The 23391-nt window shown below is 44.7% G+C and overlaps 1 protein-coding gene across 8 annotated transcripts in view; it reads left to right on the plus strand.

The window, feature by feature from the left end:
- The window catches only part of cspg5a (chondroitin sulfate proteoglycan 5a), a 53482-nt gene that overhangs the window by 25846 nt on the left and 4245 nt on the right, over positions 1-23391 (plus strand). For 2 of the 8 annotated variants that reach the window (XM_076736181.1, XM_076736177.1), the window contains exons 3-5: positions 10038-10226; positions 17222-17300; positions 21286-21342. In XM_076736181.1, the coding sequence (XP_076592296.1) occupies positions 10038-10226; positions 17222-17300; positions 21286-21342 (325 nt within the window). Of the gene's footprint in view, positions 1-10037; positions 10227-17221; positions 17379-21285; positions 21343-23391 lie in introns of all 8 variants that reach the window. The other 6 variants (XM_076736182.1, XM_076736178.1, XM_076736175.1 and 3 more) reach the window with 5 other exon arrangements.

The raw sequence follows: 23391 nt of genomic DNA on the forward strand, positions 1-23391 counted from the left end.
TAACTTAATGGCTTTGTCTCATTGCTGGAGACAGGTGTAGTCTCCAGTGCAGCTTGTGTTCATTCATAGAGAGCCGTGAATGACGTCTTTGTTTCATTCACGTTACTTAAAAGGAGAAGATAGCTGCATCTTTCTTCTGCTTCCTTAATGTTGTCTCCTCTTCCAAGAATCTTTTGATGCATCAGAAGCTTGTAGGAAAATCACAATGTGCTACCTCTGCAGCCGCCGCAGCCCTGACGTGTAGTGATGTGAGCTCCATAGCTCCGCTGTAAGCCTTTGATACACCACTATAAATCAAACAATCAAGAGTTACAGTGTCTCTGACAATTGGGCTTTGAGGTATGTGCTTGTTGCATCATGGGAAGTGTGTGACCCATATTATGGAGTGAAAGTCAGGAAAATCTCCCAGCTTTATGAAATTGCAGTGATAAATCTCTGGAGGACCGCTTTAACCTTCATGAAGCCCTTCAGCTGTGGGATCAATGTCCAAATGTGTTGCTCAAGTTCAGTTTTCACTCAAGTTGGTAATGAGGGGAAACACAGATTAGCGCTGCAAACAGATGAAAATGCATCTGTTCAAGCTGAAAATGTTTCAGTATGGGCAAAAAAGGAGCAAAAATCAAACCATGTGTAGCAGAGGAGGAGAAAATACTGGAGTCTGAGCTGTCACACTGAGTCTGGTGCTGCTTTAGCTGCAGCAAATGTCTCAAATTGTCACTTCCAGAGTCAGCAAAAACACCCCAGCGGTCAAATTCACTCGATCAAAGCGAGAGAAAAGCACACCTTTTGTGTCGTGAGATTTTAACTCTGATCCTGAGTCTGTCTGCACAAACTCCCCGAGATGCGATCGCTGTTCTGAAGCCATCTACGGCATCTCCAGCGCCGGCTCCCCTGTCCCTCTGACTTATGGGGTCTGACAGCGTTAGCATCGTAAATCGCTTCCTCCACTGGAGCTGCAGGACTGAGGACCATATTGGGAGAAACAGATGAGAGAACAGAGGGAGGGAAGGACCGAGGGTGTGTGTCGGGAGAAACAAAAGAGGGGGTGTTTATATTCTGAATGTTTGTGCTGGAAAATTGGGGAATGAAAAGGAGTGAAAGAGTGATGGAGTGGAAAAGAGAGCGAGAAGCTATCAACAGGAAATGAGAGACAGAGAAGAAGTGAGAGGTGGACACAGAGAATGAGAGGAGGTGGAGGAGAAACTGAGGGAGAGAGAGAATGAGTCAGAACCTTAAAACGCTTGCCAGTATGGAAACGAGTCGGGCGAGCCAGGTCGAATTTACTGGTGTGTGTGTGTGTGTGTGTGTGTGTGTGTGTGTGTGTGTGTGTGTGTGTGTGTGTCCAGCTTGATGTAATTAAGTGAAGTTTTGAGCACCAACAGCCATTCGTATCCATTTTAGATCTCATGACTATATTATGGCAACACATTCATATACACACCAACACATTCACGTACACACACACACACACACACACACACACACACACACACACACAGGATTATGGATGTATCAGGGATCACTTCCAAGTCAAAGAGCGTTGGGTTGTGGAATCAGGCCAAAGGTCAAACACACAGGATATTTATGACTGCAGAGAAGGTTGGGACAAAAGACACACACACACACACACACACACACACACACACACACACACACACACACACACACATGCACAGACTGTTTTTGCCAAAGGCAGTCTGGCCTGACGTTTTCAATTGTTGACACACACTTACACACACACAAATGTGTTTTGGCAGTGGTGGTGTTGCTGCTAGGTGACTGTGTTTTGACTGTTAGGTTCACTGCACATATATGTAGTGTACACACACACACACACACACACACACACACACACACACACACACACACACACACACACTAGAATCATCAGGTTTGATTGATCTCTAAGTGGGCGGGGCTTACAGACTCTACTGAACCAGTTCAGCTCCCTCTGTCTCAGTCCTTGTCTCTTTATCAGCCTCAAATTCCTCTGAACGTCTTATGCTCTTACTTTGAAAGAGTTGTAGAGAGGAAGTCATCTGCACCAGCGTTATAAATGTGCACATGGAGTGGAGTTATGGTGTTTTTCCCCTGAGCTGGAACAAAAAGTACATTCACAAAATAGAACCAGACGCTGGAAGCCTTTATTAGATCACAATTTACAATTACATTATAATAATCTGCCTTTTGGATTCCTGTGACACAGCTAATATGATGTCCTCGTCTATTTTAGACCCGGCTTTCTCTGTTCTCTTAAAGCTCAGCTCTCCAAGGTAGTTTCCAATTAGTCAGCGGTGCAGTTTCCTTGTTTTTCATATATACATACAGATATAAATAAATAGAGCCAGCTCGGTTTGCTTTGCAGCGGTGCAAATGTTGAACTCTGTGTGACTGACTGTGCGAGCCAATCGGCCAATCGTGGTGATTCCATTGAAATTAATTGATTCCAGGCCTAAATTTCACTGTTATAAACGCTGCTGTGACCAGAACCTTGGACTGACTAATCCACCAAACTTCAATCGACTCGCCGAGCTTCATCGTAATCTGTTCTGATCTCAAACCTCGTTGGTGGAGGTAATTACTAATATCCCCTCTCTGCTTTTTCATAATTTAGTGCATCGCGATGAATCCATGCGTCAGGCGTCCGGAGGGCATCTTTTCAGCTTATGGACTGTACTCCTGGCAGATGGCTGGAGTAACGGTGCGCGAGGGCCACATGTGCATACAGTAATTGGTTTGCAGTTGACGGTATTGTGAGTGCTCTCCAGGGATGCAGGGGTTTATTTAAATACGTTGGTCACAGTCGTATCCAGAGCCCCGTGCTGAGTGAGTCATTTGCAGCGTTAACCAGCCTCTCTTTATATATGATAGCACGTAGTTTAGCACTTAGTACAGTCTGCTGACGGCAAAAGAGCTCTGCAGAAAATCTGAATGTGACAAGTAAACAGAAATTTGCTAAATTAGATGTTTGCTCACCTGAAATGGTTTTGGATTGTGAAAGTGGGAGGCTTTTATTGGACTGTGGAGACTGTTTTCATGAATCTTCACGCAGCTTCACACTCAGGACTGAGCTGCATTGGAATACATGAATTACTTGTTACACTTCTCTTTCTTCATGCCTCCCCATTTGGCCCAAACCCTGGAAAAAGAGCGTCACTGGACAAAATGTCTGAAAGTATCTAAACATTATTACCACGCTTTGAGTCAACCGGACCTTTCTGATGCTAAATGAAGAGCACCGCTTACGTCGTCGTGTTCTCAAATCCCTTTTCAGTTTTCAAATTGAGGGATTTACCATTACTGGCTGATTGAATGGACCAGTTTTGTGCCCACTGTGGTTTCTAATAAGGTTATAATGGTTCCATCTGCATAATGGAAGCCGATGATGCGGTGATATTTTATTTAAGCTGGTTTGTTTTGAATGTGGTGCAGAGGACCGGGTGCCTCGGGGAAATCTGGGAGGATGGCTGATGAAAGACAAAAAGCATCTGACCTAAAATAGTATAATAATTTGTGTGTTTTCAGATGGAGGTTGCCTGGATTGTACTTGGATCAGTATCTTTTTGTTCATTGGTTTGTCTAATCTGCTGAATTGCCAAATCTTTCAGACATGAACATGTTGCGGCACCAGACCTCAGTCTTCATAACTCTTCACCGTGTGTCACATGCTCTCAGTCAGCAGACGTTAACAGTGACAGCGAGAGACGGGATTCTGCTCAAAGCATAAAAATTAATAGAGACAATGAAAAGCTGAACTAGACAATGTTCACCTCCTAAAATAAATTCAACTGGCCGCATAATTAAATCTGTTCGGTCGTCATAAATCCTGCTGACAGGGAATCCACATATGGGTGAAAACTTGCCTTTAACAGTAGCAACCAGAACTTCAACTTTCCAGTGATGGATGAAGGTCTGCAGGGGGAGAAAAGCCACATGACACCATTTAATTAAGGGTTTTTAAATTTAAGTAAATTAAAGTTCAGTGTAGTCTGTGTTTTTACAACACGATGTTCACCACAGTGGGCCGCTGTCTTTAGCTCATGCGAACCCAAAAGCTGCACAAAAACATGCAACATATAGAAAACAAAACAGCACTTTAGTATAAAAGAAAAGGCTGGAACAAAGCATGAAATATTAAAACATAAAATAAAGTACCGTGGAGGAAGATCTGTGGCTGCTGGCTTCACTTAGAATAAAAGACTTTTTAGAGATACTCTCAAATGGTAGAAGAACTCCTACATTTCAGTACCGTCAAATAAGATGCTGCAGGAGCTTAACACCAGTTATGGTTTAAAACCCACTGAATGCGAACCAGAACTTCTAAACCAGTGGTTTCCATTCAATCAGATCCGCTCACCACCTATAATGGGTTGCATTTGTTTATGAGTCATGAGCAGTTCGACCGCAGAGTGAGGATTGATCCGCTGTTTCTCAGCAAAGTGAATGAAAAAGCATCTTTCATGTAGCGGACTCTCTCCTCACCCTTCAATCACCCCGTCAGATTTACATGTGTTTGAATTAACTGCAGTGAATCCCATCTGGAGCATCGACTACGAAACACGAATGCACAGTGTGTTGAGCTGTAACATGGAGGGCGAGACGGTTGAAGTCCGCCAGAAATTTTTTATCAGCTCTTCTTGTTGAAACAAGAAATTCCTTCATTAAATTTCACATGAAGTCATGAGATGAGATGAAACTCTCCGTTCCACAGCCTCTCCTCCTCCTCCTCCTCCTCCTCCTCTCTGTGAGCGTTTTAAAATCAAATACTCTTTTTAATCCTGCCCTCAACCTGACCAGCGGTTGTCCTTCCCCTCCCAAAGCCCTCAGCATATAATGAGAAAGTTTGCTCAAATGAGGTTTTGTTTCAGAGCCAGACTCAAAGCTGATGTTTTAAAGTCTGAACTGTTTCCAGAGGCGCTCAGTCTTACCCCCTCCTGTCCTCTGCTGGCCTTTCTTCATCACATCCACCTCTCTGGGTGCTTCCTTCTCGCTCTCTGCAGTTATTGCATAAGAAAATATGCTTTGCTTCAAGGAAGAAAGGTTTAAAAATAGTGCTGTTTTAATGGAAATATGGGATTTATGCTAAATTATTCAGTAAACACCCTGTTGTGCCCTCTCCTGTCAGATCCAGCTCTTTCAGGTCCGGCCGTCTGTTTGGTTGTTCTTCCTCTAACCTTCCAAAGACCTCGTTGAAATGCGTTTCTGCCCTCTGCTTGTTGTTGTTTCACACTGTGAAAGACAATTTGCTTTCCCTTTCCACGTTTTTCCCTTTGCTACTCAGAGGGATATCTCAAAAACCTCAGAAAATAACAAAACCAAGTAAAGTTTGGACGTTTTTTCCTTCATTCGAGAAGCCGCTCGTCTCTGCAGCCCTTTTCCGATAGTTTCAAACGTGACATTTTGTCCTTCCTTTTGGCAGCTACTGTAGGTCTGTGTTTAGATTTCACATAACTAACTTGTTATCAAAGGTTTTACTTGTGTGTGGAAGAAAACCTTCAGGCTTATTCTGTGAACCCTGAAGCTGACTGTTGTGCAGCCGCCCTGCCTCTGTGTACTTTTAGCTTCTTATATGTACACTTCAGTAAAAAATAGCTCCAAAAAATCCAGGTCGAGTGTTTCTGACTGTCATGTTGACGTGTAATGCCCAGAGTTGGCTGACCTGGTGATGGTAGTAAGGATGCTGCCTCCTCCTGTTCTCAGGAATTTGGATTGAAACTTAAATCTGTAATAACTGATTTCTTTGGTCACTCTGGTGCAGCAGAAGTAATGTACGAACACGATATCAACACCTTTTCAGCCGATGTTAGCTGTTCCACATCCAGCAGTCGGTCTTTTAGCTCTGTTTCTGGTCTCCACCAGCTCCTGAGGGAAACATCGGACTCTCTAAACTCTACCTGTGTCTGTCTTGTTGACGAGCAGGTCGTTGCTTTTAAAGCTTTTATGCTGACGATTGTGGCCGGACACATGAGGGATGAGCTGAAAGTCACTTTAAAGCTCTTTAAATCCGAGGGGAGCCGCAGATTCAGGCGATAAATCTCTGTGGGCTCATCACTACGAGCCACATCTTTCACATTGTCAGACATATTATTAAAAACATTGATTATGGACACTTTAAGGACCAAACTCTACATTAACCATCATCATACCAGAAGGCTGCAGCGATAAAACCCCTGACTGTGTTAAACTGAGAAAAAGTCAGTTTTACTCTTTGTTGTTACCCACCACTGCCTGTCCTCTGCTGGCCTTCAGCCCAACTAAACCAACTGTCTGTTTTCAATTGGCCTTTCACCAACCCCCTCGCCTCCTCCCTCCTCACCCTCCATTACTCCTCATCAAACCCAACAGGGGGTCTTATTAGAGGGCCACGGCCCCATCTGCACCATTGTCACCCTGTGAGAGTTAAATTAAAGACCCTCTCTCTCTCTCGTTCCTGTCAGTGGGCCTAATCAGGTAAATATTGAGACGATTTGTTCGTTCTTTGTAACGTGTCCTGATCCTAATTCTGCTGCATCTCTGCTGGGCTGTGACAATGCTTTAAGCGAGCTGTGGTGATGGAGATAATGACGGGCTGGGGAGGAAAAAGCTGTGGGACACAATGGGAAGGCCTATGGGCCGCGTGGGAGGTTTTATAGGGGAAGGCAGGGGGATCGAGGGAGGCTGCTCGACGCATCTCAACCAGACACATCACTGCTGTTCATGCCGAAAAGAGATTTGACAGTAGAAGTTTTTGTGCCTGATGAGGAGTCATTTCCACTTTGATTGCGATTCTGTGCAGCTGCCCTGGACGTGAGACTTCTGGAGAAGGAGATCCAATCCGAAAGATTGTCTTCGAAACTCAGCCAAGAGCTGTTTCCTGTGGTGTCAGCTTCTTAGACCATGTTCCAAAGAATTTTAATGGATAAGGCCTGTGTCATTCTCTACATACCGAGGCTAATGTGTTAGCACTGTAGCTTTTAGCAAAGGTAACTCAGACAGGAGGAGATGCTGCATTTGTTTGGAACTGTTTTCAGCTGCAGATTATTGTGCGTTTGGCGCCCTACAGCCCAACAGCATGACTATCTCTTGAAACTTGAATATTTCAGTCACAAATCAGCTCATAAAATTAATTATGGCAAGAATGTTAAAAATGCAAACTCACCAGATGGGATGAAATTTCTTTGTGACCAGTTAGCTGGAAAAAAAACGGCGTCAAGTGGCTGCTGAGCGTGAAATCCTGCGCCATCTTTGACTCAGCTGTACTTTAATTAGCAAACTATGGCTAATTGCTTGGCTATGCTAAGTTAAGATGGTAAACATCACCTGCTTCACATCATGCATACATATTAGCATTATCATTTTAAGCCTTTTGTTATGACGTTTGGCTGATTTTAGCATTTAGCTCATAGCACCGCTGTAGTGCAGAGAGCTGTAGTGTAGAGCTGCTAGCGTGGCTGTAGGCTCTTAGTGTTTGTAACAGGTTTTAGGGAACAATGGAGCTCAATGGCTTAGAGGAATAAGATATTTCAGGCTTTGGATATGCAGGCAACACTCAGTTCAATCGTTTTCTCATTTCTTTACAATTATAACTGAGCCAGAACATTCACCTTGGACTGCTGTGTTTTCCTCCGAATGTCAAAGAAAGAGGAAAAAAAAAGCAGTTGCACGAACTGAAAGCAGGGACATGATTCAGCTGGAGGCGCTCTGCAAAGTGCAGGAGGGAGGCGGAGGGAGGGGAGACGAGAGGGACGGGAGGGAGGTAAAGAGCCAGTGAACAAGAAAAGAGATTTTCAAGAAGACAAGCAGCGGGAGAGGAGGAGGAGGAGGAGGAGGAGGAGGAGAAGGGAGGGAAATGGAGAGGAAGAAAGAAAAGAAATGGGAACTGGCCACTAAAGCAGGACCGTGTCCCCGTGGACGGCTGAGCGAGGTTGCGTGCGTGTGATGGAACGACATGTCAGCGCCGCATCTGCTCTGTTTGCCGCTCAGCTGGGTTGCCATGACGACCAGCACATCCTCGCTCGCCCGCCTCCCTCCCTCACGCATCTCTCTCTCTCTCTCTATTTGCATCCCTCCCCCGCCCTCCCTCCACCTCACTTACATAAACCTCTTCTTTGTATGAAGGCAGAATGGCTCGGAGGTTGAGTGCATCGAAGTCTCCTTGAAAATGTGATATCAGGCCTCGTCTCTCTTCTTCTCTCTCTCTTTCTCACTTGTGCCCACACTCAAAATGTCTCCTGGCCCGTCGCCAGTGTTTCCCTTCAGCTGGTGAAATGAAAGCGTGAAGGATTCAGGAAGGATACGGGAAGCCGGCCGGTGAAAGGAGCCTGCTTAGCATGTAGTGACCGTAGCCGGAGTGGCCATACGCCCCGACACCTCCATTCATATCCATTCACTTTATGAGCCCTCATCTGTGTGTGTGTGTGTGTTTGTATCATGTTGTGGGGACCGTAGTCTGTTTAACCACTCGCACTGTGGGGACTCGCCTTCCTGTTGGGGACAAAATACAAGTCCTCATAATGAAAATCATTACATTTTGGGGTGAAGACTCATCTTAAGGTTAAAGAAAGGTTAAATCTCCAGGAAATTAATGTAAATCAATGTAATTTCCTCTGAGGCGATGGACACATGTCTGCGTGTGTGTGTTGGTAATGTGACAAAGAAAAGAGAATGCAGTTAATTGCTTTGCTATCCGTTAATTAAAGCCGCTCTTTCTCCACCTTCCACCATACACTTAACTTCCGGGGTCATTGTGTGTGTTTTCAGTGAGTATCAGGACACCTGGATGCTCAAAACTTGCTGAAACAACATCTCTGATATGCATGAAAAATGCATGAGTAAGAAAATGAGCGCCGCTTCCTTCACGCTTGAACCCCTCCTTTGGCAGTTTTGTATTTTTACTTTGCGTGTGTGTGTGTGTGTGTGTGTGTGTGTGTGTGTGTGTCAGGGCCTTTGACAGCCCTGTGGTCAAGAACAGCGAAAAGAAAAACAGAACAAGACTTTCTCTACAAACAACAAGCCCATAAATGGTAACCTGAAACTGACTGAGTACCAGTGAGCACGAATATTCAGAACAATCTTTTAAAACACTGACGAACTCGAGGACTTGTATTGATTGATCTGCTCAGCGTCCATCGTTATCAGCTCGTCCAGAAGGAGAACGGCCGTAATGTTGACTTCTGGTCAGACATTCTTCCACTCATGTGACAGTGAAACAGTGTCTGTCAGCAGAGTTATGTTCTCGTTAAGTAGTGAAATAGATTTTACACGCCAAACAGTCTGTAGACAAAGCCATCTGCCTCTGTGGTTTATGTCCCCGGGCGGACACCGTACTCTGCCAAGCAGCCGCGGAGGGACTCAGATGGCGACTGTGTGTGTTTTTGTGTGTGTGTCCACATATGTGCCCGTAGCGCACATCCACACATGGATGCCCATATGCATTGTGTTTGATCTCATAAAGGCGGATGTCTTTTACTTTGACATGGTGTGTTTGTGTGACAGCGAGTGTGTTTATAGACGGAAAACACCCCGGGCTCTGTTTTTCTTTTTCACTTTCTATTTTCAGACACACAAAGTGATGACATTATCCATTTTGAATAAAGCGTCGTCAAAAACCTGCCGGCGATTCTTCCGTCCCGCTCGCACGCTTGCGGTCCATTACTTCACAATAACACTAAAGATTTATGCAACGTGCAACAGGAAAACCAGTTATTAGAGCTAAATATGAAGAGCTTTCTCACACTGAGGCAGTTAAATATAATCAGGAACAGAGAGGAAACCCTGAACGTCCAGAAAACAGACGAGAAGCGAGCGTGACTGCTCAGTCATACTTTAAAGCCGGATATGTTGGTCTTGCCTGGCTATGAAAGCAATCTCATGGAATCACTAACATGTGGTTGAAGCTAACAAACCTCTTCCTCTTTTCTTCCTCTTCCTGTATTTTTGTTTCACACCTCTCATCTTTTCATCCTCTCTCTGCCACACCTCCCATTTCTTCCGCCCTGCTGACACCTCCTGACTCTACAATGCTTTTAACCTCCTCTCCTCCGTTCCCTCTCCTGCAGATGTAACGTCCAGGATTACATCTGGCACAAGGGCGCTCGCTGCGAGTCGGTGGTGACCGAGTTCCAGGTGATGTGTCTGGCCGTGGGCGCCTCGGCTCTGGTGGTCCTGCTGCTCTTCATGATCGTCGTCTGCTTCGCCAAGAAGCTCCACGTGCTCAAGACCGAGAACAAGAAGCTGCGAAAGCGCAGGTGAGGCTCCATCAAGAGTCTGAGCTCGTTGATAATTGGCTTAAAAACTGGAGCATCTTCCATTTTTTTATTGGCAGAGTAGGTCACCTTTCCCCAGCTTGGAAGCATGATTCACTCCAGTTCACGAAGAAAAAAGCGTGGAAATATACAGCTGTTTAGTCTCTTTGGGGTTGTACCTGAGGCTAATTCTCCTGGGATGCATTTTCAGTAATATTAACAAGATTTTAGAGAAAAGGGGAAGATGTAAGACCTCCACAAATCAGCATGTTTCTGATGAAGAAATACACAAGTGAGACTGTCAGGTTCTCCTTTTAGTGGATGTGATGCATCCTGCGGGCTCCACGCTCGTCTTTGAATCAGCGGATTCATTTGTCAAAGTTTAAAAGATCAATCAAACAAATCTAAAGAGTAAAGTCTTTAGTGCTTTGCTCAAAGGCATTCTGGTGCGGCAGATTTATTATCGGTTACCCAGCAGACACTGAACCTCGGCTGCGGTACATTACTCCCATCAGTGTTAAAGATCGATCAGGAAGAACTTGGCGGCCGGCACCGCCTCGAGGCCACGCTGCTGCTGTTTAGTGTGAAGTTTAGAGAAGAGGCCGAGTGGTCGATGGGGGGGAAGAAGTTTGGTATACATGAAGTCTAAAGGCTCTAAACACCCACTGAAATTCAGTCAGTGTGTCAGCGGTGTCTGGAAATCCTGCACGTGTTATAGACGGATAACAGTCATTAAAGTAGAAAAACGCGTACGCATGTGGCACGTTGGTGTTCATCACATCCAAATGTCAACAGGAATAAATGCTTGAATTCCAAAAAAGTCGTCATACCTGAAGTCAACCAAAGGTAAAACGCTCACCTGCACAACTTTTTTTTCCAGTATCGTCCAATGAAAGTCGAGAATCTACACCAGTGACCTTTAAACAACAGTCAGTATCTAATAGCAGCCTGTTGGTCTTACAGCGCACTTAAATTTTCAGCAGCTGGACCAAAGGATGTGTTTTTTCCTTGTTGGATTGATTTAATGGATGTTCAAAGCTCTGAAGGGGAAAAACTTCAGGATTTAAAAACTAAAAGACAAATTTAGAGATGAGTCAGAAAAATGTCAAACTAATTTGGTATCACAGAAATCAATGTTTGTTTCTGACCTTTTCGGATTGATCTTGAGACCCCTTGGGGTTCCCCACCCCCCAGCTTGATCACCACTGTTCTGAAGCATCTCAGATTGGATTGTAATAGATTACCTTAGGCTGAGCAAGCAGCTGTACTCCTTCTTGAAAATGAATTTATAACTGGCTCTTAATTGAATATTTAATGTGTGTTCAGATGAAATGAGGCTGAGGGATGACTCGATGGCAAAGCTGATGTCAGTGACGGGAAGAAGCTGGAATACTTTTAGTAAATGTCAGGAGCTGACAGCAGAGTCGCTCTGGAGGTTTAAACGTAACAGAGGAAGAAAGGCAGGCGGAGTAAACGGCAGCTTGCGTCCGTCACAGGAGCAGAGAGAGACGAGCTTGTGGAGGCTTTTGTGCCTTGAACACAGGAATTGTTTTTCACAACAATAAGTTCTTGTCACGGTTACATTTTCCGGAAAGAGTGGCTCAAAACGAGACTGACTCAGGCAGCAGCGCTTCAGTGCCATGCTGAGGATGTATGACAGGAGTTCAGCCTGTTACTCACTCCAGCCTTTCAACGACCACACAGCCACAATGACAGAGAAACCAGTTTTAAAAAAGGATTAAAAAAAAAGCCTTTGAATTAGATTTCTCTCCATGTTTTTGTCCTTATTCCCTCGTCTCATTTTTCACTGGTCTATGCAGACGATCACTGTTGTGGCAGCGACCTGTTTTCCTTCTGATTATTGAAGTTCATTTAGTGTTAACTTCATTTAAACACTGAACACATGAACCAGAGTCTCACAGCAGAAGCACGAGGTCGTAAAGGTGACGCTGCAATTTCAATCCTCCCACATGTGAGCTGGTGGCAGCGAAGAGGACATGAAGGTAACAAACAGATAGAGGAGGAGGAGGAGGAGGAGGAGGAGGAGAGACTAGGGAACGAGAGGAAGAGGAGGATGAGGAGGGTCTGTGAGACAGAGGAGGATGGGGGGATGGGCGACAAAGAAAAAGAGAGACGAGGACAGTTTGAGAGAGGAGGAGGGGAGAGGAGGCGAGAGAATAGGAAGTGGTTTGAAGCAAACAAGTGAGGAAGACAATGGAGGAATGCAGGAGGAAGGAGGGAGGGGCGGCGTGGAGAGCTGATGGCGAGCAGCCGGCAGAAAACCAGATGACAGAACAGATGAAGGAGGCGGCGGGAAGAGACGCCCGCGGACAGGAAAACGGGGTCTGTCAGGACCAGGAGGGGTCATCTGTACAGCAGAGGGAGGCAGAGAAAAGGAGACACGAGAGGAATGAATTAACATGAAGGCCAGCCGTTATTTAGCTCCTCGTCCTCATAAGAACACCATATTAAAGCTGATAACAGTGCATAAAACAAACAGTGGCCACTTTATTAGGTACACCTGCACAAGTTTTTCAGTTTTCAATTACACGTTTATAATTGAGGTCAAGTTAAAGGTGGTGCTGTACTGGTTTTTCTAATGTTTGTCTTCCTCATTTACCCTCATGAGGGTGAAGAATATTAGAAACACCTCTGAATATGAAGCAGCACAGCGCCACACCATCACTAACGTTGACATCAAGGCTAAAACAGAAGTGAACTGACTCCTCTACGACATCATCATCATCATCATCATCATCATGATTGTCATTGAAAGTCAGCACAAACGTACAGTTTCAGTGTGTTCAGAAGGAGGCGCACCGTCGACTGAGTCCGTGCCTGCAGAGCTTCACGTTTCATTTTAATATCACTGCTGACACGTTTTGGCCATAGATGCACACACACACCCATGTGCTTCTAATGGGGATCCTTAAACATGTGCCTCTTTCTGCAAAAAGGCTGAAATCAGTTAATGCTTATGGTAAAATATTCTGATACCATCAGACTGACCAGTGAGGAGCCCTGAAAACCCCAAATGTTTGTGTGAATATGTGGAGAGAAAAAGAGCATCAGAGGGAGAGGACTGACTACAGAGCGAAGGAGAGTGACAGACAGATTGAAGGACTGGATTGAATATAAAAAGGAGTCGGGGGGTGGGGGGGTGGGGGGTGCTGGTGGATCGGCGTTGCTTCGCCAGTGCCGGTGTTTTAGCAGCTATCTCCCTAGCAACAGAGCCGTCGTGGATGAGCAGCAGCCCGGCGACGGAGCGCCGCCGATGCAAATGTGAAGCGAAGGACCAAATCTTCAACGCCAGATCCCACGCTACAGAGTCTATTTTTAGCCCGCTGACGGGGAAGGTTATCATACTAGTCATGGTGGAGGAGATTATGGATGATGAAGATGATGGTGAGGAGGAAAAGTGGTGCAGTCTGTAGCAGCGTTAATGCTAGCTAGCAGAAATGAAAGAAAAAGGAGAAAAGGGTGATGTCATTGGTTCTCTGGATCCAGCTGAAAGTAGGGCAGTCTGAACAGGAGGGGGGAGGGAGGGAGGAACAGGGGGGAGGTGGGGTTGACCTACATACAGCTGTGCGACCTGAGGGGTGTGTGTGTGTGTGTGTGCGTGTGTGTGTGTGTGTGTGTGTGTGTGCAGCAGGGTTCAGCATGAAAGAGACAACACAGCCTCATCAAGTGGTCGGCAAAAAGAAATCGAAGAGGAGGAGGAGGAGGAGGGTGACAGATAAGAGGAGTAAAAAAGAGGGCAGGATGAAACGGGGAGGAGGGGGAGTGAAGGAGGAACTGTTGCAGGAGAGGAGAGAAGGAAAGAGAAAGTGAAAGAGAAAAGGAACAAGAGAGGGCGTTTACACAGAAAAAAGCTCAGTGTGAGACATTCAGAGGAGTGTGTGTGTGCGTGTGTGTGTGTGTGTGTGTGTGTGTGTGTGTGTGTGTGTGTGTGTGTGTGTGTGTGCGCACTGCTGACAAGGCTCATGAATACATGAAACTCCCACACTCCCCCATCTGCTGTGGGTAATTGCAGTCGCAGTGTTTCTCTGCCGCAGTCGAGATCAGGCCCGACATCCCGGTCAAAGATGGAGACCGAAGCAAAAAGAGAGCGAAGATGAGATGGACGAAGACGAGATGGACGAAGAAGAGATGGACGAAGAAGAGATGGACGAAAACGAGATGGACGAAGACGAGATGGACGAAGAAGAGATGGATGAAGACGAGACAGACGAAGAAGAGATGGATGAAAACGAGACGGATGAAGTGCATCCTCGTCATTCATCCGTTAACATCATTAAGATTAGGGGACCTTTTTGTCACAGTTACAATAATAACCATGTGCTTAAAGGTCTAATATGCAGGATTTTGATGTATAGATTACAAAGGTAATCCCTGTTAATCGTCATTAGAGGTGTATGGCAGTGTGTTTATCTGCAACCAGGCGTCAGGTGCAGCAACAGTTGAGCCTGGTTGAAGTTTTTCGCGGCAGCTTCCTGCGTTGGCGCCATTGGCTCCGCTCAGTCGAAGGATGAGGACTCAGGCTGCTCTGTCTGTTAAATAGAAAAATAAATAAATAAAAATATGAGGCAGCAGCTTGTTGATGTAACTTAGCACAAAGCTAACAGGTAGCCTGGCTCTGCCCAAACAAACACACCCACCAACACCTCTAAATCTCATTAATTAGCACATTAAATGCCATTGCACTGAGGTTGTGTTTGGGACTCTTTCTTGGCAGCCGGTATTTTGTGTCCCCGGAAAGACAGCAGAGTGAGAGGTCCAAAGCTGGTTTCTGGTGTTGATGGGAGAACAGATTTCTCCGTCTGCCTCTCTGTCGCCTTTTTATTGTCCCGTCACGATGTTCATGAAACATAAATGTGGAAGCTCGCATGAGGATCAGAGAGATGGAGCAGGAAGTAGATCACAGCCTCTTTAACTATACATACGACGGGGGAGTGAGGAGACGAGGTGGAGGAGCACAGCGAGACGTTTGAGGGCGGCTGATGCTTTTGGTGTCTTAAAATCTTCTGAGTGACGGTTTTTATGGGTGCGAGCCAAATGACAGCTGTGTCATATATGAGAATGAGGGAGAGGAGGCGAATCTGCGGCGTCTCGTCAAAGTTTCCGTTTCTCTCGGTCCCTGAGACAAACATCTCCTCGCTTTGAGAAGTCGGAGACGAAGACGAAGAAGAAAGCCGGAATTCAAAGAGTTCAGTCGAACTCAGTCAAGAGGGAACTCCCGAAGTTTCCTGCTTCCCCGACGAGATGAAAAGAAAGTCTGTGTTCATCTGCGTCTGTTTTAAAGTGGTACACCAAGTTTTCATGAGTCCGTCCGGCTGATCAGAGCCGACGGTGAAGGATAGAAATCTGATCTGAGCAGAACATCTCAGGAAAAAGAAGATATTCTCAGTATAAAACCTGAAGGTTTGCATGCGCGTTATCATGATGCTAATTTAAAGAAATAGCTTATTTGGCTGGTGCATCTGTTCCTGGACAGGTGACAGTTAAAACATACAGCTTTAAACAAACATTTAATACTAAAGCACGCACAGCAATGCATCACTTACACAAAGTTTATATTAAGAAATAAGGGAAGGCGTGCCCTATAAAAACAGAGAGGGGTAGATTTTTTAGCTAAATTCTTATTTCGCGTTAGCTTTTTGTGTTTTAATGCTCTCTGGTCGAGCGCTCCATGAGCTGAAAATGCTGCCTGAAGACAGTTTGCAGATGCACAATCATTTTTCCTGCAGTGAAAGCCATTGGTTGAAAACAGGCTCTATCAGCGTTTCATGTACCTTTGTTTGAACAGGAACGATGCACAAACAGTATAACCTTCTAGAAAACTGCTGTTTTCCGCCGGCAGTCTCTGGGCAGGCAGGTGGAATAATAAACTGAACGCTGTCAAATGCTTTCTGATTGAACGGTTGTTAACATGCTGCTCTCATTGCTCGCAAACAGCAGGTTTGTGCAGTGTTACAGGGTTTATTTTCAGAACTACATCAGGTGAACAGAGCTGTAGTTCGCCAAATGGCGTTTGTGCGTCTGGACAGATGTTTCATAGTCTATGTTAGACTTTTACGAAGTCTCATTTTCTCTGTTTTGAGGGAGAATTAGCGCCGTACACTCTCTCCACTCTGAGATTAGAGAGAAAAGCATGTGGTTAGTTTGTTTACAACAATCTATAATGAACATAAAGAGGATTATTTACATTAATGTCATCGCTCGTCCAAACTGTTGCTGCTGGTTAGTCCCAGAAAAACATCCGTGGGTCAGATGTGAGTCCAAGTTTAGCTGCTAGCCTGAATCTGATTTCATGTGGTTCTCAGTTTGTTGCATCACAGATAAAATGTTTGTGTGTGTTTTTTTCTGTTTGCCGTTTGACAAACAGAAGACGTGAACCTGCTGTCGAACTAATGCTGCTTTCTTGCTTTTTTCTCCCCCCTCCTTTTATTCCTCTGACAACCCCTTCTGTCTGTCTTCTCTTAAAAAATGTAATCTCTTTCCTAAATTTGTCCCTTTTCTTGCTCCCTTTGTTCCATTCCTTTGTTATTTCATCGTCTCTCCATTCGTCTCCTCATTTCTCTCCTTCTTGGATTCGCTCAAATCTCTTTTCTCCCTCTCTCACCTTGTGGATCGTCGTCTGCTCCTCCGTCTCATCCTCCTTCTTCCTTTTCCTCTTCCTGGACTCCTTTCTAATCCTCAAACTGCCTTTTCCTCTTATCTTTAAAAAACTCTTTTTCATCATCTGAACCCCCAAACCCCCCTTTTTCACTCTCTTTACCCCTTTACTTTCCTTCTTTACATTTTCTCCTCCCACCTCCTTCCATCTCTCCACATTTCCAAACCTCCTCTGCTTAATTTCTCCACATCCTCTCAATATCTTCCAAATCCTTCTCTCCTTTTCTTTCCTCTCGGACCACATTTATTTTCCTCCACCTTTCACTCATCTTCCATTCCACCTCCCCTCCCTCCCTCCTCCCTCTCCACCTCCCGACACCCAGCAGTAAGTACCGGCCTACATCGGAGCAGCACAATGATAATTTCTCGCTGTCCACCATCGCTGAGGGCTCCCACCCAAATGTAAGGAAACTGTGCGACACCCCTCCTAACGTCCCTCATGCCCGTGCATTGGCTTACTATGATAACATTATCTGTCAGGTAACGTGGTTCTCGCCTCTCTCTCTCTCACCCCTTTTTCTGCATCTCCCCTGCAAACCCTGCCCGGGCCCCTTGACCTCCCCCGCCTCCCCCTAATGCATGGGCATGAGTATTCTCCGAGGTGTGCAACACTGAGGAGGGAGATGGGCGGGGTAGAAGTGCGAGGAAGGATGGCGGGCGTTTTCTCTTGTGGCGAGGGAAGAACGAACGAATTCCAGACATACAACAAATTAAAAGTTATTAAGAACTTTTCAGTCCATAGATCTTTATATATTTTCATTATCAATAAAATAAAACGTATATACATATATATATATGTCATGGTAGCCATTGGTTTCCATTCATTTCCTTCAGGCCTTTCAGACTCTTGAAGGTCGCTTCAGCTGTTACTAACCATTATTTTCAATATCAATGAATCTGTGAATTTTATTTTATCATAAAATGGCCATCGTAGTCCAAAACACAAAGATATTCAGTTTACAGTGATTTAAAATAAAGCAAATCGTCACACGTGAGGAGCTGGAACGAGTTAATATTTGACCCATTTTGACCAATTATTCGACTAAAGTCTACATGAATTCTTGTCAAATCTCCCTTCTTGCTCTGACGTAGTGCAGCGCAGACTTGTCGATTCAGTCTGTGTTTAAACTGATACTGATAATAAAATAACGCTCATTGTGATGAATGACACATCGCAGGTTTTCAAAGGGCTGATAGTTGATTTTCAGACAGGGATGAATGGAGACGGCTGCCTGGAATCATACACAATACATCTGAACATGGTCGGCAGAAATGTTTTATATAAACACATGACAGTCTGGTCTGGTCCTGACGTGCACACATACCGTACACACACACACACACACACACACACACACACACACACACACAAAGAGCTGGATACACACATGAACATGTATCAGTGGCTGAGGGTGATGAACCTGCTGCTTTTAAATGGAGAAAAGCACAGGTGTATCTACCTGTGGAGAGACGAGGGATAAAAAGAAATAAGAGTAAAAATCGTTCAACCTTTCGTGCTCCACCTGACAAAAAGCAGGAGGGTAAGTATGAACTCGAAGCGACGAGTCAACATGCAACAGCAGCCGAGCCCCTGCAGCGTGTTGCATGGCAACACGATGGCTGTCAGGTCTCATAGTTTCGTCCTGTTTATTGATTTAATCCCCCTGGTTTATTGCTTATTGATCCTATTTTAAAGGTGACGGCAACTCACACACACACACAGACACACAAGAGATGATGAAAAGTAACATCTAGGACTGTGTGGATCTGCTGTAGAGACGGTTTTTTTATATATATATAATTTTAAGGTGAGGATGCTATAACTAGTTATTTTAGGACCATCACACAAGATCACGCTGGTTGATTTTATCTCCCCTGACGCTATGGTCTGTCCTCACAGTACAGCTAGCTAGCAAGCCACCCTGACTTTAAGAGAAAACTCCCACAATCCTTCACTGCGGCCACTGCCCACCCCGTCTCTTTCAAACCTGCTCTCTCTCTGATCACCTCTTGCATCGATATGTCATGGCTTGTCTGCGCTGTCACTGACATGCACCACCTGGTGGCCATGTCAGCCGCTGCAGCTCTGCTTCGCTATCTGTTTACAGATCTTTAACAAAATGTCTGCTTTACTTGTTTATCCTGAACGTGGGTGGGGCTGCGGGAGGGACTGTTACGATGGTTTATCATGGTTTTCTTGGGGGGAGGAAGGGGAAGGATTGATGTCACAAACAGGTAAGCTAACGGTGTGGGACATTCAGGAGACGTGTTTGGGGTTATCAGGATAAACATCTGAGATGCAACGCCTCATGGCTGCCTGCGGGTGGCGGCAGAGAGCCGACAGGTGCCTCACTAACTGAAGCATGGGTAGCTAGTCGCAGCAATGCTATCGTTGTAGCAGCATGGGTAGTTCTAGTGCTACAACGGAGGTAGAGTTTGTTTTGTTCTGACTTGTTTTTGTTTTTAGGATGTGGTACCACCCTCTAACAACTCATCAGTAGTTCAGCTGTAAAGCTACAGCAAATAGACGTTTCGATGTAATTCACGTTTCTTTCATGCTAGCTCAACAGTTATAGAAACCTCATTCCTTTAGAAACAAGTATCTCCTTTTTAACCACAACCAAAAACCATTTCCACTGCCCCCACAGACCAGAAGTCCAGAGAGTAATAAAAAAATATCCATCATCACCTCCTAATAACATCTCTAAAATGTCAATTTCCTAACTCAACACCACCCATCACAAACCCCAAAACCCCCTCTCATCCACTGGATTGAATAGTATTTGTAAATGCTGCAACTGGTTTGTTTTAGCACACTTAAAGGTACCCTGTGAAGTATTTGACCACAGCACAGGTGTGCACATGTCTGCGTACCGCTGATTGACAGTTGATGGCAGTAATGTGCCAAGACATGAAGCAATGTGTCAGAAAAGGCAGGGAGGAAAACAAGCTAGCTGCAAGCTAGCAAACATGGATGTAAACAATGAAAGTTTCAAAAATCCTAATTTAAATCTGCTTGCAAATGTTTTATGAGGAAGGAAATTTACTCAACATGTTTGTTAGACATCAAGGATGATGTGGGCGTAACTTTGTTTACACAAAAACTGCACAGGGTACCTTTGAATAACAACAGGATTGGGTTTCGATTCACAGTTCTATTTTGGATCTGGTTTCAGGTTTAGAAAATCCACAAATTCACTTAACTGTGAGGCTAAAAAGTCAAGTCTTTTAGCTCCTCTTACTCTTTTGTATTTAACAAAAGCAAAAAGCAAAACGTTTGCATAGCTGGATTCTCATTTTTAGCCCACTGCGATAGACAAAGCTCCTCTTGTCAAACAATTGAGCTCATTGCTTCACGTCATTTTCAGTCATCTGAATCTCCCAGTTTTTGCTAATATTTCAGTCCATACAAAGCTCAATCTGGACATCTGGAGCAAGAAACCTGAGAGAAATTGTGTGTAAAAGTGAGTTTATCGATATGAAGTGTTTCTTCTAAGCCAGCAAAAGTTGATTAAAGATCAACTTTGAGTTTTTGTTATTTATAACTTTAGCTATGTACAAATGTTGAGAGCCAACCCAGATAGCTTGTGGATTTGAAAGGATTTGCTAAACAGATTGGATTCTAGATTCAGATTCAATAGAACAGTATTGAACCCCAACCCTAGTGATAAACTGACAGCGTTTCTTGGCATATCTTCATGGTCCAGATGCGGCACACTCTGCCCTCCTGTTCATCCATTTAGCCTAAAACAAACAGAACAGATCTCCAAATACTATTCAGCCCGGGTTTTCTAACACATGTTCCAGCCTCATAGGAAACTCACCTGGACATATACAGTAGACGTCCCCAAACCAAAAACCATACCAACTCACCAGTTTTCCCCAAAATACACCCACTAATGAAGCGAATAACCTCAGTTCCCTTCCAAACTAATATCCCAATCTCACAATGGTGGAGAAGCTCACCGGAAATATCCAAACCTGCATTTACTGTGGTAACACGGAACAATGGCCAGACAGCAGCCGAGAGTCTGTCTGAACAGTCGGTTTCTGCCTCAGAGATACTGTAGCCGGCTGGGAATATCAGCTATCGTCTGAAAGGAAGTGTAGTTACTCCGACTATTGGTCTCTGTCTCCAACGCTCAGTCTCCCTCTGTCTATTTTATCTGTCTGATTCTATCTCTTCCTGTCTGCCTCCTCTTTCTCTCTCCATCTTTCTCGCTACTTGATCTCTCTTTATCGTCTCTGATCTCCCACTCACCTTCTCTCTTTCTGTCCTCTTCGATCAGTCTCTCCGTCTCTCTGTCCGTCTCTACCTGTCTTTCTCTGAGGATGCCTTGTATGGTTTTGAGGAGTATAACCCTTTGCCCCATCCCCCTCCCCTCAGAAAACCATGAGCAGATACACCTGGGAGTGTAAGACCAAAGAGGAGTCCGACTGTGAGGTAAGACCAAATCCCGAATGTCAGATAGTCCCGCCCCCCTCTCTCACCTTCCCAAACAGCTCTCTCATTGTTACTGTGGCCCTGTCAATCACCCTTTCTCAGCTCTCAGTGGACCGAGTCTTACCCCCCTCACCAAATAAAGAATAAATAAAGCCATGACGAGAGACAGATCCATGCACTTAATGCCACCATTAGAACTGAATAGACTAATGTAACTCATTATTTTAATCACATCAAATCAGGTTTACCAACACGTTTCAGCAGATATTTAGTAAATATATTTAAAATCTTCTGACATACATCACATTAAAGGATAGGTTCAGATTCTTTGAAGTCTGTCTGAACTGTAAAAGTCTGCGTACAGGTCTTGGACCTGGAATTGATTTGGGTGCACAGTGTAGTTTTGTGCAATGAGCTGCTTGATAAAAGCATGAAAACTGTGTGAAATTGCCGCTCGACATCTTAAACTGCAGAGCCTGGAGGTAAAATCCAAACCCAGTCGTAAACATACGTAAAAACAGCATCAGTCCTGCAGCAGCAACCTGTTGACCTTGTGGGGACCTTGTCACATGTCGAGACAGACGACGTGCTTACCTTACCCACACACACACACACACACACACACACACACACACACACACACACACTGAGGTAATGACTGACACAAGAAAACCCCAGCAGCCAACATGTCCTCATACCAAAACGGTAGAACAGCTCGTCTGCGGATCACAATGTATACGATTATTGAAGAGCACCAGCGATAGGTGCACATAGAACTGGAGTTACATCCAGTAACCATTATGTAACATTGGGAAACAGTCACAGTTATTTTAAAACTTCTTTGTTGCATTACGTAAAGATGGTGGTTTGGCTTAAAATAGGTACTTATTAAGTTACATACGTAAGTTAACTTACGTTATCTATTATGTGTTATGTGCTACGCAAGTCAACACTGACTGGTTTCTCATGGGACATTAGCAGCCGTCTCCTGGGTGAAAGTCCGATGTTTGTCCACCCCACCTCCTCCACATGGACTTGATTCTACGCCACCTGACATCCTCCTTTACTTCCGTCATAACTACTACAGCTACTCAAGGTCACCGCCTAACAATGAACATGAATATGGTCATAATAAGCGTCTTGCACATGACGACTATTTGCACAGTTTGTGGAGAGAAAATTGAATTTGCAGAGAATCAGAATCAGACACAAACACAGAAAAAGACAGTCATGTAAAAAACCACATGCACACAGACATTTTGCGTACAGCCAGCACACACACACACACACACACACACACACACACACACACACACACACACACATGCCAGTCATTTCTGCACAATAACACAAAAAGCACTTATGTTTCCCTGCAGTAATCGAAGGCTTTGGGCTTCATTCACTGTGGCAAATTGAACTCTCTTGTCCTCAATCTTCCCTCCACGGTAATTCAGCAGAGTTCAGCCACACTGTTTCCTCTGCAGACAACGGTGACTGGAATTGTTTTGTAGTCTGTCAATACTAAACAAATCCAACACAGAAAATGAATTGACCAGGCCGCAGTTTCTCAGACAATTTCATTTTCATCGACTGGGGTCAGTTCAGTTTTGATGAGAGCTGATTCAAAGTCTAAATGCTGCAGACGGGCAGTAATATAGTGCATTTAAAAATGAGTAAATTGTGCCTTTAATTCGAATACGTTGATGATTGTTCATGCAGTGAGATCAGAAACATTAGAGCAACCAGGTTGTGTGATTTCTTATTACTCTCATTAGTAAAGTGATGATCTGAAAAATCATGTTGATGTGCTTTTCCTGCACAGCAGCAGATCAGCTGTCAGTCGCACAGTATGTGCGGTACTATGACATATTTGTCTTTGGACTGGTTTTGTCTGTAGGCAGTTAGCATGAGCAGCACTGTGGCTACTGCTGCAGATTTCCCAAGCAACTTAAAGGACGTCACTTTCTTTGCACCAGAAGAAACTCAACCTTCAAGTTGCAGAGTATTCAGAGGAGAGACGGCAAAGTTTCTATGAAAATGTGAGATGAA

Source organism: Chaetodon auriga, chromosome 8 (genome assembly GCF_051107435.1).
Source record: "Chaetodon auriga isolate fChaAug3 chromosome 8, fChaAug3.hap1, whole genome shotgun sequence".
NCBI classification, from domain to species: domain Eukaryota; kingdom Metazoa; phylum Chordata; class Actinopteri; order Chaetodontiformes; family Chaetodontidae; genus Chaetodon; species Chaetodon auriga.